Raw genomic sequence first — 14,364 nt, 5'->3', positions numbered from 1 at the left:
ATTTGCTTTGAAAAAATAATTCGATATTTGTATTTTAGCAGTAAGCCTTAAACCCTTATTTACTGCCATTCCTGGCGTTTGATACCTTCTGCTGTGTTTGTTAATATTTCAGTACCTGTAAGTTGCAATTGCAGATAGTTCTTAAACATTCTTAATTTATCGCCATTCTTGGCGTGTAAGGCCTTCAGCTGTGATCACAGTGGCCTTTTTTAAAATATTATCTGGATCTGTATTTTATGGTGATCTGATAAACTGTAACACACTGAAAACGCTATTATTTACACAGTTGTTTATTCATTCATTAATAATGTGAGGTTTTAGTCTGGAATTACTGTTTTAAAAATAAATGTATGTAACTGTAAAAGGCAACCAATAGTAACTGATTACGGCCCTGTCCACAATTGTAACCGAATCCTGCCTTCCATTGACTATAGGTTTCAATTAACCTGCTAATACATTGTGCATGTATATTGTGCTGGCGTAAGCTGGCGCCAGCACGCCACATGGTATGGAGGTCACAAGAAGATCAATCAAGGCCAACGACAGACTGGCTGGAAACGCGCCGCCAACACCCTCTCAGCCGCCAGTATTTAGATAGCCGCTGCAGACCGGAGGGCCATTTAGTTCGAGTCTGTCGCACCCAGTGACTTCCAGCATGTCACCGAGTCGGAGCCGCAGTCACATCCTCTAGCTCACAAAATCAGGCAGCACATAGGGAACATAATATTGTACATAGCGAACTTGGTACTTCATCAGTAGTGAGACTAAAGTGGACTAGAACATAGAGCTTGTACCGCAGCACATGGAAGCTTAAGTTACGTAGCTCTTTATGTTAATAAACAAACCGATGAATGAGTAAAAATTTCTCGGTGTACATGCCGCGTCAAATCAGGATAAATCTCCAAGCTTTCGACCACTACCTCCACGGTCGTCGTCAGGGCTAAAACTGACTGTCGTGAACTAGCGAGGTTCCCACTTTTATATGCAAAGGACGGCTTCTTATTGGCTGGGATACGTCAGCGATATGGCGCGTAGCGAAGTGGTGCCCTCTACTTCCATAGATGTAGTTGCTATCCCGCGTTGCTTGCAGCGCCATCCCTTAAATCAGGAGGTAAAGTGCGAGAAGTTTTTCTCTGCGATTTTTCTTTATCCAATGCACTCTTCCAAGTGTTGCTAAGTGCATAGCCGTTGTCTCTATTAAAGTTATTATCGCTAAGTCTAATTTCGGCTGCTTCCCGGATCACAGAGTCAAAATGGTTCAAATGGCTCTGAGCACTATGGGACTCAACTGCTGAGGTCATTAGTCCCCTAGAACTTAGAACTAGTTAAACCTAACTAACCTAAGGACATCACAAACATCCATGCCCGAGGCAGGATTCGAACCTGCGACCGTAGCGGTCTTGCGGTTCCAGGCTGCAGCGCCTTTAACCGCACGGCCACTTCGGCCGGCATCACAGAGTCCCAGTAATTCGATGTGTGGGCTATTACTCTGGTTTCTTCAAATTTGACGACTGTTTTCAAGAGGAATGGTTATTCTGCCGGTGAAATTAAATCAGTACTGTCCAAGAAAATAAGACACGATGCCGGCCACATACAAGAAGAGGACCAACACATAGCGCGGCTTCCTTTTTGCGGTGCTACAACGAGTAAGATAGCCAGAGTCCTGAAGAGGCAAGGAATAAAACCAGTTTTCCGACCACCTAGGAAAATTAAGGAAATGTTGAGACCAGTCAAAGATAGTCTCAGCTTAAGAGTGCCGGGAATTTATACTATTCCTTGCGAATGCGGCAAGAATTACGTGGGCCAGTCTGTAAGAACCGTTGCCGACCACTGCATCGAGCACCAACGCCACCTGAAATACAGGTATTTGGAAAAATCAGCGGTGGCTGAACATAGCCTGCTTAACAAGCATAAGATTTTATTTGAAGAAACCAGAGTAATAGCCTACACATCGAATTACTGGGACTCTGTGATCCGGGAAGCAGTCGAAATTAGACTTAGCGATAATAACTTTAATAGAGACAACGGCTATGCACTTAGCAACACTTGGAAGAGTGCACTGGATAAAGAAAAATCGCAGAGAAAAACTTCTCGCACTTTACCTCCTGATTTAAGGGATGGCGCTGCAAGCAACGCGGGATAGCAACTACATCTATGGAAGTAGAGGGCACCACTTCGCTACGCGCCATATCGCTGACGTATCCCAGCCAATAAGAAGCCGTCCTTTGCATATAAAAGTGGGAACCTCGCTAGTTCACGACAGTCAGTTTTAGCCCTGACGACGACCATGGAGGTAGTGGTCGAAAGCTTGGAGATTTATCCTGATTTGACGCGGCATGTACACAGAGAAATTTTTACTCAGGAAATACGTCGCGAAAGACTTCGTAGCCAAACCGATGAATAATTGTGTGCAGTTTGTGTTATAGAAAGAGGCTACCGTCCACCAAACAACATCCTTTCCTTGTCTTCATGGTACGGCCCTACAGAGACAAAGAGACGACGTAAAATATATGTATATGTTATGTCATACGATTGTAATAATAGTAACACTTCAGCAGACTGGTCGTTTACAAGAACCTACAGTACTGTAGAATTACTGTTAATATTTCTGTGATACAGACCCACAACCTGTATGGAAAAATGTTACAGGGCTCACCTCTGAGGCGAAGGACAGCCGCTTCATCTCGCCACCCGAGATGCCTTTGATGCGCCCTGGGATCCCGATCACAGTGTGCTGACATTTGAGCAGCGCGAGCTGTGGAAAGAAAACACACTTAATGGAGATCAAGTCTGTGGTACATTGTACGTATTTCTAGTGGTCTTCAATTTCTAAACTGAGAGGCCAAAAGTCGAGAAGAGGGCTGTCCCATTTAAAGACGTACCGTGAACGACCGACTATTGTGGCTAGATGGGGTGTATTGGCGCTAGGGTAAACATGATATCAGTCTGTTACAGCCAGGTGCGTAGTGAACGTGGCAGAACGTCGCGAGTTTACTGACTCTGAACGTGACATGTCAGTCGGTGGAGAACGCGTGGGTCGTAGTAAATAATTGATTACAAAAGAATTTGGATTTCGAAGGTGTCTAGAATGGATCTTCAGTTTTGCAGAGACAATGTTTTCACTCGCTTAAACAGCCGCACAGGACGACCGCAGGTGTGTGATGATCAGCTATTGCGTCGCCTCCGCAGTGCCATACGGGTTGACGCACAGTCTACTGTGACTCAGACTGCAGCCGATTTGAATGTGGGGTGTCAGGAAGCCATTTATAGCGGAACTTTACGGAGACAAATGAACTGCGTAAGCTTCAACAACCCAGTCCCTTCCCATGAAATTTGGCCACTCTTTGTAGAAAGTCTGTTTGAATGCATTCGACACACTTTCTGAGAGATGAAATGTCAGGGTTTTGCAGCAAACATCACGACATGTATATAATTCGTTCCACGTACACTTTAAAGAGGTGCTAATTAATTAGTAGAATTTCAAGTTTCCAGCATCCAAAACCGATGGATGCAAGTATAACGAATATACGCGTTTAATCGAAGAGTTCTAGTATACTCAAAATGTAGAAGTTGAAGGGAAAACCTCAGAAAATATCATCATTCAACGTGGAACACGCAAAATAGCTTAAAGCACAACACGATGACTCTTCTGCATTGTGCCATGCGAGAGTACCAAAGCTGGTAGAGACTGACTACACTGCCGGAAAGAAAATGGAACACCCTGAAGAACTGTTTTCAGCGGCACCGGGATATAATATGCGCATGCTGAAAGGTTATAGTGTTCAGTGGCGGCTCGTGGCTCGGAAGTAAGGTGAAGAGCTGGCGAGAAAGTAAAACAAGCCTATATTTGCACACGTTTATCTTAATAACTGACTTGCCCATTGTTTGTACACTAAATCAATCGTTTGTTGCTTTAAGGTTGCAAACTTATCGGTGATATCTTCATAGAATGGCTGTGTTTTTATTACCGGCGCTGAAATGTTCGCTAAAGAAGGAAGTATCTCTTCTGAAACTGCATTCTTCAGGTATGTTTTTATACTCTTCAGGCAGGAAAAGTTTCATGATGCAGTAGAAGAGATGGATAGAGTAAGAGGGAACAGTTTATAAGTATCAGTAAAAAATGTCCTTATCCTTATTAAACATTTCCAACATCTTTCCGGTGGAAATCTTTCTGCTCTTCTCATCGGCATATAAAATAGAGAATACGTTTCTTGAGCGTTGTGTCTCGGAGAAATAGGTCCAAAGATATTTTCGAAGCTTTCAGGTGCACTAGAAGGAAAACATGTATGATATTCTTTAAATTTTGTGGTACTGGCAAGGCAAACAAAATACATACTTTCACAATCGCAAAATCTCTCATCCATTTCCTTGAAAACGTGGTCCAAAATTACGTAATACAAGGCTCGATACTACGTGAAAGTACACATTACATCATAAGCAGTATTCCTATTTAAAACATGCAGCACTAAACGCACTATAAATGGAAGTGTGCTCGACGAGCATATTAACCACTGCTTTACAGTCTGTCGTCTGGAACTGGAAATAACTGGGAATAGAATTTCCATCTACCCACCTTGTATGCCCTCTCCACAGACAAACTCAAGCAGGTGACGTCACGGTTGCTATAGCAACTGTGTAGCTATGCTCGGCCTGTGGCTCTGCCCATGTGGTTGATCTGCCAGAAAGGGGAAGCTTACTTCACTATGCCTGGTCAGAATCGCTCGCTTGCTGCTACAAGACAGTTCGCTGCAGTACAAATCAGGGAAATACGTAGTAACTTTTTAAAATGTGGCAAGATAAAAGTATTGGTGAGGTGCCACTTCACCTACTATACCTGAACAGTCACCCCTGTTTAGTGTTAGTGACTCATTTGTCACAGTAATCGGCGATCAGATGGCGCCCGGGTGGCTTGTCTGTGTACCTTCTCTTTTGACTCTGCCGCCAGTAACTGTGCTGGGTTTAGAGGTGAGCATTGTTTGCAACATTTATTCTAGGGAAGAACAATGCCCAACCGACGAGTACGTATTCCTCTCCAATAGCTTCGACCGTTTGAACAGGATTGCATTGTGGGCCCGTAGGAAGCTGGATGGGTGTATTGTGCATTGCTGCACATGTTGGGCATAATTTGCCGGTGGTGTGTCGCTGCTTTCAAGAGTGGTCTGTGGAGCATTGCTACATCTTTAGACCAGGTTCTGAACGTCCGCGCAGTACAAACGCACACCAAGATCGACGCATTGTGCGAGCAGCGGTGGCCGACCGATTATCATCCAGGGACGAAACATGGACTCATGTTGCGCCTGCCGTGTCATCAGGGACAACTGGAAACCGTTTGCTTGCAGACGTATACAACACATGTGCCTCTGACCAAGCTACCACTGGCACCATGACACGACCAAGCACACATGCTCTAGGGTCGTGGAACAGTTGACTGCAGATTGGAATCTCGCTCTGTTGTCTTCAGTAATGAGAGTAGGTTCTGTATGTAAGCGAGTGATGGACGTACCCGCGCACCACGTAGATCTAATGAGCTGCCTATTCCAGAGTGCTTTCGCCCACGACACACAGATTCCATCCCAGGGTCCACGGTGTAGGGAGTCATCAGGTACAACTCACGGTCGCATTTGGTGTTTCTAGCGAGTAAAGTAACCAGTGTCTGCTACACTGCACGTGCTGTTATCCCCGTGCTTCGACAGGAGGGTGATGTGCTTTTTATGCAGGTCACTGCATATGAACATACGGCTGGTGCGACGCAACGCGCCCTTCGTGGTAAACAACAAGTGCCCTGCACAGCAAGATCACGAGATCTCTCGCCAAATGGTGAAGAGTGAATTTACTCGTACTCCAGGCCCTAGAAGAATCGTTGCCGAATTACAACAAAAGGCGCCTGGGTCAGTCTATCGCTGGATGCCATTCGGAATGCTTATCGTCGTTTGCTTGAGAACACACACGCTTTCGTCTCCGTCGGAAGAGAAGTGTGTTTGTGCGACTGTTCGACCACCCTTTACTATGACATGTGTGATTCATTCGGTCTGGATTTGTTATCGTACGAGAGTAATCCCAAAAGTAAGGTCTCCTATTTTTTTTATAAGTACATAGCCTGTTTATTTCTACAATGGTTTACATCGATTTACAGCTCGAACATTTAGCTACTTTCCGACATAATCACCATTTCTGTCGATGCATTTTTGTAGACGCTGTGGCAGTTTTTGTATGTCCATGTCATACCAGCTCGCCACCATCCTGTTCAGAAAGTTATGAACCTCTTCTTCCACCTCGTCGTCGGAGCTGAATCGCAGGGACCACAATTAACGCTGACAGGTACTGTGAGACTCTGAAAAAACTCAAACGGGCAATTCAGAACCGGATAAGAGGAATGTTGACCAAGGGCGTACACATTCTCCATGACAATGCTCGCCCACACATCGCTCGGCAAACCGTTGCTCTCCTGCAACAGTTTCAGTGGAACATAACCACCCATCCACCCTATAGTCCAGACTTGGCGCCCAGTGACTATAACCTGTTCCGTAGGTTAAAAGAACATTTGGCTGGAAAGCTATTCAATTCCGACGACGAGGTGAAAGAAGAGGTTCATAACCTTCTGAACAGCATGGCGGCGAGCCGGTATGACATGGGCATACAAAAACTGCGACAGCGTCTACAAAAATGCATCGACAGAAATGGTGATAATGTCGAAAAATAGCCAAATGTTCAAGCTGCAAACTGATGTAAACCATTGTAGAAATAAACAGGTGTATGCACTTACAAAAAATAGGAGACATTACGTTTGGGATTACCATCGTACGCTGTTACAATGATGAAATACTTGTCACATCTCTTGTCAGTAAAATGACCTTGTCCTTGAGACTGTTACATTATTTCCCCTGCAGTTATATCTCACAGAAGTGGGGAAACTTTACGCGTAAGAAATACCTGCTGTCTATGGTCTATTTTACAGCATTACTCATATCATTATCAATGTGTGACGTGTCTATGCTGCTAGGGCGCACAGCGCTGCATCTCATGTGTTTTCATTATCTCAGAGGTCCGGTAGTCCAGGCTGTTCCACTTCATGCGCCCACCGGTGGGCAGGCGGGCGCCCACGGCCAGAGATGGGAAAAAATCTGACTTACGGCCAGCCAGCCGGTCCGTAAAGCCGTCGGCACGCGGACCGTGCTGTCGAACGTCAACGTTGAGCGTGCCAAGTTCAACGTGCTGCTCAACGCTCAGAAACGATGCGACTTGTGCATACGGTACTTGGGCCCCAACGTGGTATACGCGACCGCAACGCACTCCGGCGGCAGTTGAGGGATGTTTCTATTTCGTAAATCACACTGTTTACTCATCGGGCGCGCGTAGAATTCACACGTTAGCTCTATTAAAACGCACATTCCTTCATCGTCCACGAGAAGGAAAGTACCGTGTCCAATCAATAAGGACACAGGCTTATAAAAGTTCCATTATAAACAGTGCGGCACAAATTTGGAATACTTCTCCGCAAAAGATAAACATTATTTCATCATTCCCACATTTTATTAAAACCCCAAAGTCTGTCTTACTTGATCACTGTTCCTAGCCAGTAGCAGAATCTTTGCAACATGTGAATTACGAAGCGTAAGAGAAAATGGAGCAAACTATCTTTATACAAGTAGCCCAAGCTGTGCTGTAGATGAAGCCAATCGAACAAAGTCACCTCTCAAAAAAAGGTGAGCTTATATTTACATAACATCAAATATGATAACATGTACTGATATTAAACTAATAATAAAGTATCAGAACCTAAGAAAAACGCGAATGTTAGGAAAAGTAAGCTGGGAGTGTTCAGACGCGAACCACCGCCCCAACACAGACTCATTACTGGACAGGGACACTACTCATTACGCCAAACCAACAACACGATGCTTGTTCTTAACCATATTGTGTTACCCCTTGCTAAAAACGTTAATCGTAGATAATTGTGTTACTAATTGAAATTTAATTATAACAAATTGTACCAAGAACAATGCGTTTTGGGTGGATATTCAGTGTGCCGCTGCCTTCAAAGAGCCTACTCTCACAATACGCAAGTTACAATAATTCTTTTGCCACAAATGTGATGTTTCTCATTATTTTACTGGTACGAATAACAACTAACAACGGGTTTTTCAGTCATTCTCGATTTGCTGGTGCTCAGAAACGGCATATATACATATAGGCTTGAAATGAATGCCAATATGGCGTCTCACGACTCTGTACTGAAAGGAGACGCGTGCGTGTGACGTAGGTGGCGATGTCCCATCTCATTGGTCAACGCTCAGACGCACGCTCAGAATATCTGACATGCCAGATATTGCTCTGCACGTTCGGAAAGACTCCCTAACGTGCTATTCCACGCTATGACGTCAGAAACTCGACACGCTCAACGCTCAACATTCGCATGCACGTTCCATGTGCCGACGGCTTAACGTATGGGACAGTTCTGCAGTGGCCGAATGCACGCCTCGGCCCAGGGTCGCCATGATGTTAGCGCGAGCGCTGAATGGCGGGTAGCCTATACTGGCTGCACCTGCTTATGGGCAAGCTGAGGGGCGTCCAGCAGTCTCGCGCCCCTATGCGGCAGATTTGGGGCATCCTAGTTAGCCTGTGGACAAGAGTGTCCTACTGCAGTCGTTTCGTAGTACAGGCAGTTGTACTCCTATAAGGAGGAAGACACTCACTCTATAATTATGTGATTAATCAGCAGCAACATTAAAGTGCAGCCTACCATAAAAAACTAAGGCCCCAGGGAAACCTATTGAAACATCCCTTGTGCTCATGAATACGTAACTCTGTTTTTTTTTATCAGTAATTTGATTGGTTTGATCGTGCTCTCCATCTTTTCCTGATGCCCATTTTTGTCTACAAAATATGACAGTTTACACATGATGTGTAACGACAGTGAAAGGAACCTGTTGAGTACTGCAGACAGTGCCACAAGTTCCCTCAAAATCGTAGCACAACATACACATATGTCGTACTAGCAAAGGTAAATCCACCTGATGATGGATGTTTAAACGTTCGAAACGCTTCGTGGAGATAAAGAAATAGTGGCTGGTAATAGTAAACTTGCTGTTTCATTCGATATCACGGTAAAACCTAACCTAAAATGTTCGCATTTAAGGAACTTATTTCTATTAAAGTAATAAAGTAGTCCCAGAACCTCGTAGAAACGTGAATGCACCAAGAATGACGTTCTTCTATAAATCTCCAATGTTTCATTGCCTCGAAACGGCATCCTTTCGTAACACGCAAGTTACAATACGAAATAACAGAATCCAGTATGGTGTTTGCCAAGCAACAAGCACCGAATGTTAACGAAAGTCGCTAGCAATTTCTGCGGTCTTCGATAAGTGCGTGTTAGGTCAAAATGACGTCATGTTCACACAAAGCCTTGTGAACTGTAGGTTACACTTCTTCTGCAAGCGATTATTCAGCGCGCCGCGACCGTCTAGTCACTATGCGAGTCAGATGAATAAAGTTCTGTTTTATATCGGAATGGCCCTCGTGTTAGCGGCTTTTAGAAACTTAATAAGCTTTCGTGTCTGTACTTACCTCCTGAATGACCTCGTCCACTCGCTGCATCCTCTGCTTGTACGGTATGTACCGGTCCATACGCACAAGAGCCTGAAAACAGAAAAGGATAATAATGTCAGAACAGTGGTACTCCAGTCAGAAAATTCTGAAAAAAGAAATGCAGCGCTGCAGGGTTTTATACTTTGCACCTGGGTAACGAGGGGTCCAGAGCAAAACAGAGAGATCTGTTCAGCTAAAGTGCACAGAACCCAAGCACCGTCAAGAGACATCAGTAGCGAGGATTGAAGTGGCGTGTTTCCTACAGGGAGACTAAAAATTGTTTCGAAGACGAGTTTTGACCCTAGTTCACTGGCCTCTAGTAGCTGCTGATATGAAGGCAAGAGAACAGTTTCCTGTTTTGCTTCAGAGTCTGTCATGACGAATATGTCGGCGAATTATAGGAGAACGAATTTGCTTCCAAGTCAGAAAAATGTAATACGAAAACCCACAGAATGAAATTTTAAGAACGATGGAGATGCGACGAGAGAAATGTACGGTACATTGTTCTATTGTACATTCGTACTGCTTTGTTTCTGCGTTAGATTTGTTGTTCCAATTTTTAGATATCCTACATCGACATCTATGCTCCGCAAGTCATTTTACGGTGTGTGGTGGAGAGTACTTCTGATACCGTAGTACTACCTTCTTCCCCTTCCCTGTTCCACTCGCAAACGGCACGTTGCTTCCCAGATTACTCTCCAGGTATTTCATTAGGAGACCTCTCCATGATGCACAACACTTCTTCCTAAGCAACTGACACTGACATGTGTTGATCGTCTCCCTAACACTCGTGCGTCAACTAAACATTCCCGTGACGAGCGCGCCACTCATTGTTGGATTTTCTCTACGTTTTCTACGAATCCAGAGTAGTAAAAGTCCCAGTCTAATAAGCAGTACTCAAGAATCGGTCGAATAAGTGTTTTCTTTCGTGCAAGAGCCGGACGCTGTGGCCGAGCGGTTCTAGGTGTTTCAGTCTGGAACCGCGCTGCTGCTACGGTCGCAGGTTCGAATCCTGCCTCGGGTATGGATGTGTGTAATGTCCTTAGGTTACTTAGGTTTAAATAGTTCTAAGTCTAGGGGACTGATGACCTCAGATATTAAGTCCCATAGTGCTTAGAGCCATTTGAACCTCTTTTTTTTCTTGCAAGAATTAGATTTCTTTAAGATTCTTGCAATGAATCTCAGCCTGGCAGCTGCTTATCGTGCGGATTGTTTTATGTGGTCATTCCACTTTAGGTCGCAACGGATGGATAGTGCTAGATAGATTAGATCAGGGCTTCTCAACCTTTTCAGCTGGTGGACCCCTTCTTCAGTCGACAATCCATGGCGGACCCCTAGTCAGTCAGGAGCACAGTAACTTTAAATTTCAGAACGAAACCCATGGGAACTGAAAGCTTCTTAATGCAAGTTTCATGTTCCCAATGACCCCCCCTCTCTCCCTCCCACCTCCCCCCCCCCCCCCAAAGTATCAATAGTCTTTGGTTTAGAGATGAATGAAAACAACTTGAAGGCCAAAAATCGACTTATGAAATAGGTAGTGCACTGACAAAGCAGGTTTAACATTTAATGATGCTTGGGACCGCATACGTGCCAGCGAGCGCTGTGGTTGGTCGACAAAGCTCGCTCCGCGCGTGCGTAAAAGGTTTCAGCGCATCTACCGCCGTGAGCCGGCGCACAAACAACCCCCGGATTGTTGCGAAACAGTCGATCAGGGAAGCCGCATTCTCCAGCACTAAACTGTGTATGCGTTCTCACTTAGGAACCGCAAAGGCTGCTTGGGAATACGACCTGAAGTAAAAGTACACATGCTTTTCACACGAAAAAAATAATGATGAATTTGATTTTCACATTTTTATTCAATAATTTTACTCATTATTTTACACGATTTGGTGAAGGGTGGCCGTGGACCCCCTAGAAAGACCCCCCTAGAAAGACCACACGTTGGGAAGCCCTGGATTAGATAGTTATCATTTCAAGTAACAGTACACTAGTTTATTTCTTCGCCTATTTATGTGTAACATGTTACATTTATTTACGTTTCAGGGTCAACTGCCAGTCCCTGTAGCAATGTCCATATCCTGTAGGTCTTCGTGCAATTCGCTATACTCTTCTGCCTTTGCAATTTACTTACAGACAACCGCATCATCTGCCGTGAACAGCCTCATGAAGCTTTGGACACTACGCACTCGATCATTACTAAGGGGGCAGTTCAATAAGTAATGCAACATATTCTTTTCTGGTAGCAGGTTGGTTTTATTCAAGATTCCAGTGCACCATATTATTCCCCACTCTTTTGACTACACAATCCTATTTTTCAACAGGATATCCGTTCAATGTGACGGCCTTACGCCCCTTACTGGGGGGATCTGCATGCACGCATGGTATCACTCTACTCGTCGGCGTTGCAGCCAACGTCTTGCACCTCCCCATTATCTGCTTACTGCTTCTCGCGGAGTGCATCCTTCATTGGACCAATCAGATGGAAGTCGGATAGTGCGCGATCCCTGCTGTAAAGTGGATGAGGAGAACAATCTAATGGAGTTGTGTGAGCGCCTCTCGGGAGCGCAGACGTGCGTAAGGCTTTCCGTTGTCATGAAGGAGAAGTTAGTTTGCATTTTTACTGCGATGAATACCATGAAGTCGTTTCTTCAGTTTCATGAGGATAGCACAGCACACTTCTGAGCTAATCGCTGCACCATGAGGTAGTAGCTACATCAAACAGAATAAGCCTTTTAGAGTGTCAGGAGATCGCCGCCATGATTGTACTGGCCGAGGGTGCGGCTTTGAATTTTTTATTCCGAGGAGAGCTGGTGTTGCGCCTCTCCATGGAGTGCCGCTTTGTTTCCGGTTCGAAGGGACGGTCAGTGCCTGTGACTATGTTCGACAAAAAATTGCACGATCAAATTCGTAACGCGCAAGCAATTCGGCACAGATGGTCCTTCGTTGCTCTTTATGGTCTCCTGTTAGGCGGCGAGGAACCTACGAGCACATACCTTTGAATACCCCAACGGGTGGACGGGTCAGTAAGCGCCACCAACAGGCGCGTCCAGTTGAGCAGCGACGTGTTAATCCATAAAATTTCGGGCGTGCGGCCGCATAAATACCGTTCAGCAATATTCAGAGTGATCCGAGGCTCACTCTGAAGATGGCTGGACGGTATTCAGCCGAAGTATTAGAAGAAGAAATTAAATTTATGCGGGCGCACGCCCGAAGTTTTATGGATCAGTACTTGCGCCGCGAAAATATGTAGAGGCAAAGTGACGTGTTAGTTTGTTATCTGTCGGTCTGTTAGAATGAGTGTTGCACGAGTCAGAGCTGTGTGCGGCCGGCCGACACACGGGAGAGTGGACAGGTTTGCGCGACCTTGCGGGATGATGACAAACACCTCGCCCAGCGATCCACCGTTCTTTTGTTCACTGCAAGGTCTCCATAGTCATTCTGCAAGCGCCTATAAACACCTGCGATGCTCTGATTTTCCGCCAAAGAGACTCACTGACAGTTCTCTGCTTGGAACGCAGCTCCGATACAGACGCCACTTTGAAGGCAACGTATAGCGGCGCCTAGTGGAAATACTCCCCGACGTCCCTCAACAAATTCCGCATTTTTTCAATCAAAACTGGCCGAGAATAAAATGTGTTGCATTAATTATCGTATGCTCGTCTTGTTAACCAGGTGAGCCAGGAGAATATTCAATATTCTGGGATATAATATGAACTATCATTAAAAGCAAAAAGTCCAGTAAACATGGGCTCTAAAATACATATCTTAAGAACTATGAACATCTGTTCAGTAGAAGAAATGTGTTTGGCAGTATCGAAGACGAAGAAGTGCTTATAGTTCTTAACATATGCATTTCTAATCTATGTTCACTAGACATTTTTGCCTCGAAAGGTCATCCCTGTTATGTCCCAGAATGCTGACCGTTCCTCCTGGGACATCCACTATACTGAACAGTATATTGAACGACCTATACCTGCACCAGCATTTTCTTCTTACTTATTCAAGCAAAGCTCGTCATTTGAATTGTTTATTACACTACACGCTACCTCTCCTGGCGACATTCTTCATATGTCATCATCATCATCATCATCATCATCATCATCATCATCATCATCATCATCATGCACAAGCGGCAGTAGCCAGTTGCAGTACCTGATAAATGTCGTTGCTTAGTAACGTTTCAGCTCGAGGTTGAGAACAGCTGAAACCGATACGCCACCTGTCAGAGTCCTAGGTACTGCCCCAGCGACCCGACTGTGTCTCGCCGGTATTGGCTCCCGTGCAATGGTGGGCACAATGCTTGTTTCGTACGAGTAAGGCACTGTATTTAAGCTAGCTGATGTACATAGCGTGAAGCAGTTGGCTGAACAAGCTCTATAAAATTAACCGAGTAACTCCTGTTTCGAGTAGCGGATCCTCTATCAAGCTGTATAATACCCTACAAATCCAAACGACCTTAATTTTCTGAAGGAAGCTGTGAATTAAGCGCAACAGGCTGCTGTATGATACACCACCTCACAAAAAAAGTGAAGCACCCAGAACACGAGGAGGAAACAGAATGAGATTTCGCGGGTTGAGAGGGTACGTGATATTATTTCAACAATTACAAACTCGAGTCAAATATGCAAAGAACATGGCAGTGGGAGCCCACTTTTCAGTATTACGTTGCACCTCTCTGGCCCGAATGCATGCACTGATTCGGCTGGGAAAGGTGTCAGAAAGCAGTTCTATTCTCTTGTGAAGCAAGCTGGCCCATAATTCTTTAACTGGTCCTTA

The 14,364-nt window shown here is 45.0% G+C and overlaps 1 protein-coding gene across 1 annotated transcript in view; it reads right to left on the bottom strand.

The window, feature by feature from the left end:
- The window catches only part of LOC124605296 (protein white-like), a 278,052-nt gene that overhangs the window by 42,151 nt on the left and 221,537 nt on the right, over positions 1-14,364 (bottom strand). Inside the window, exons 4-5 of the mRNA XM_047136877.1 lie at positions 9,568-9,639; positions 2,657-2,755 (exon numbers count right to left, since the gene is read on the bottom strand). Of these exons, the coding sequence (XP_046992833.1) occupies positions 2,657-2,755; positions 9,568-9,639 (171 nt within the window). The remainder of the gene's footprint in view (positions 1-2,656; positions 2,756-9,567; positions 9,640-14,364) is intronic.

The sequence above is a fragment of the Schistocerca americana genome, chromosome 3 (assembly GCF_021461395.2).
Source record: "Schistocerca americana isolate TAMUIC-IGC-003095 chromosome 3, iqSchAmer2.1, whole genome shotgun sequence".
Lineage (NCBI taxonomy): Eukaryota > Metazoa > Arthropoda > Insecta > Orthoptera > Acrididae > Schistocerca > Schistocerca americana.
This window is presented reverse-complemented; position numbering and strand designations above follow the sequence as displayed.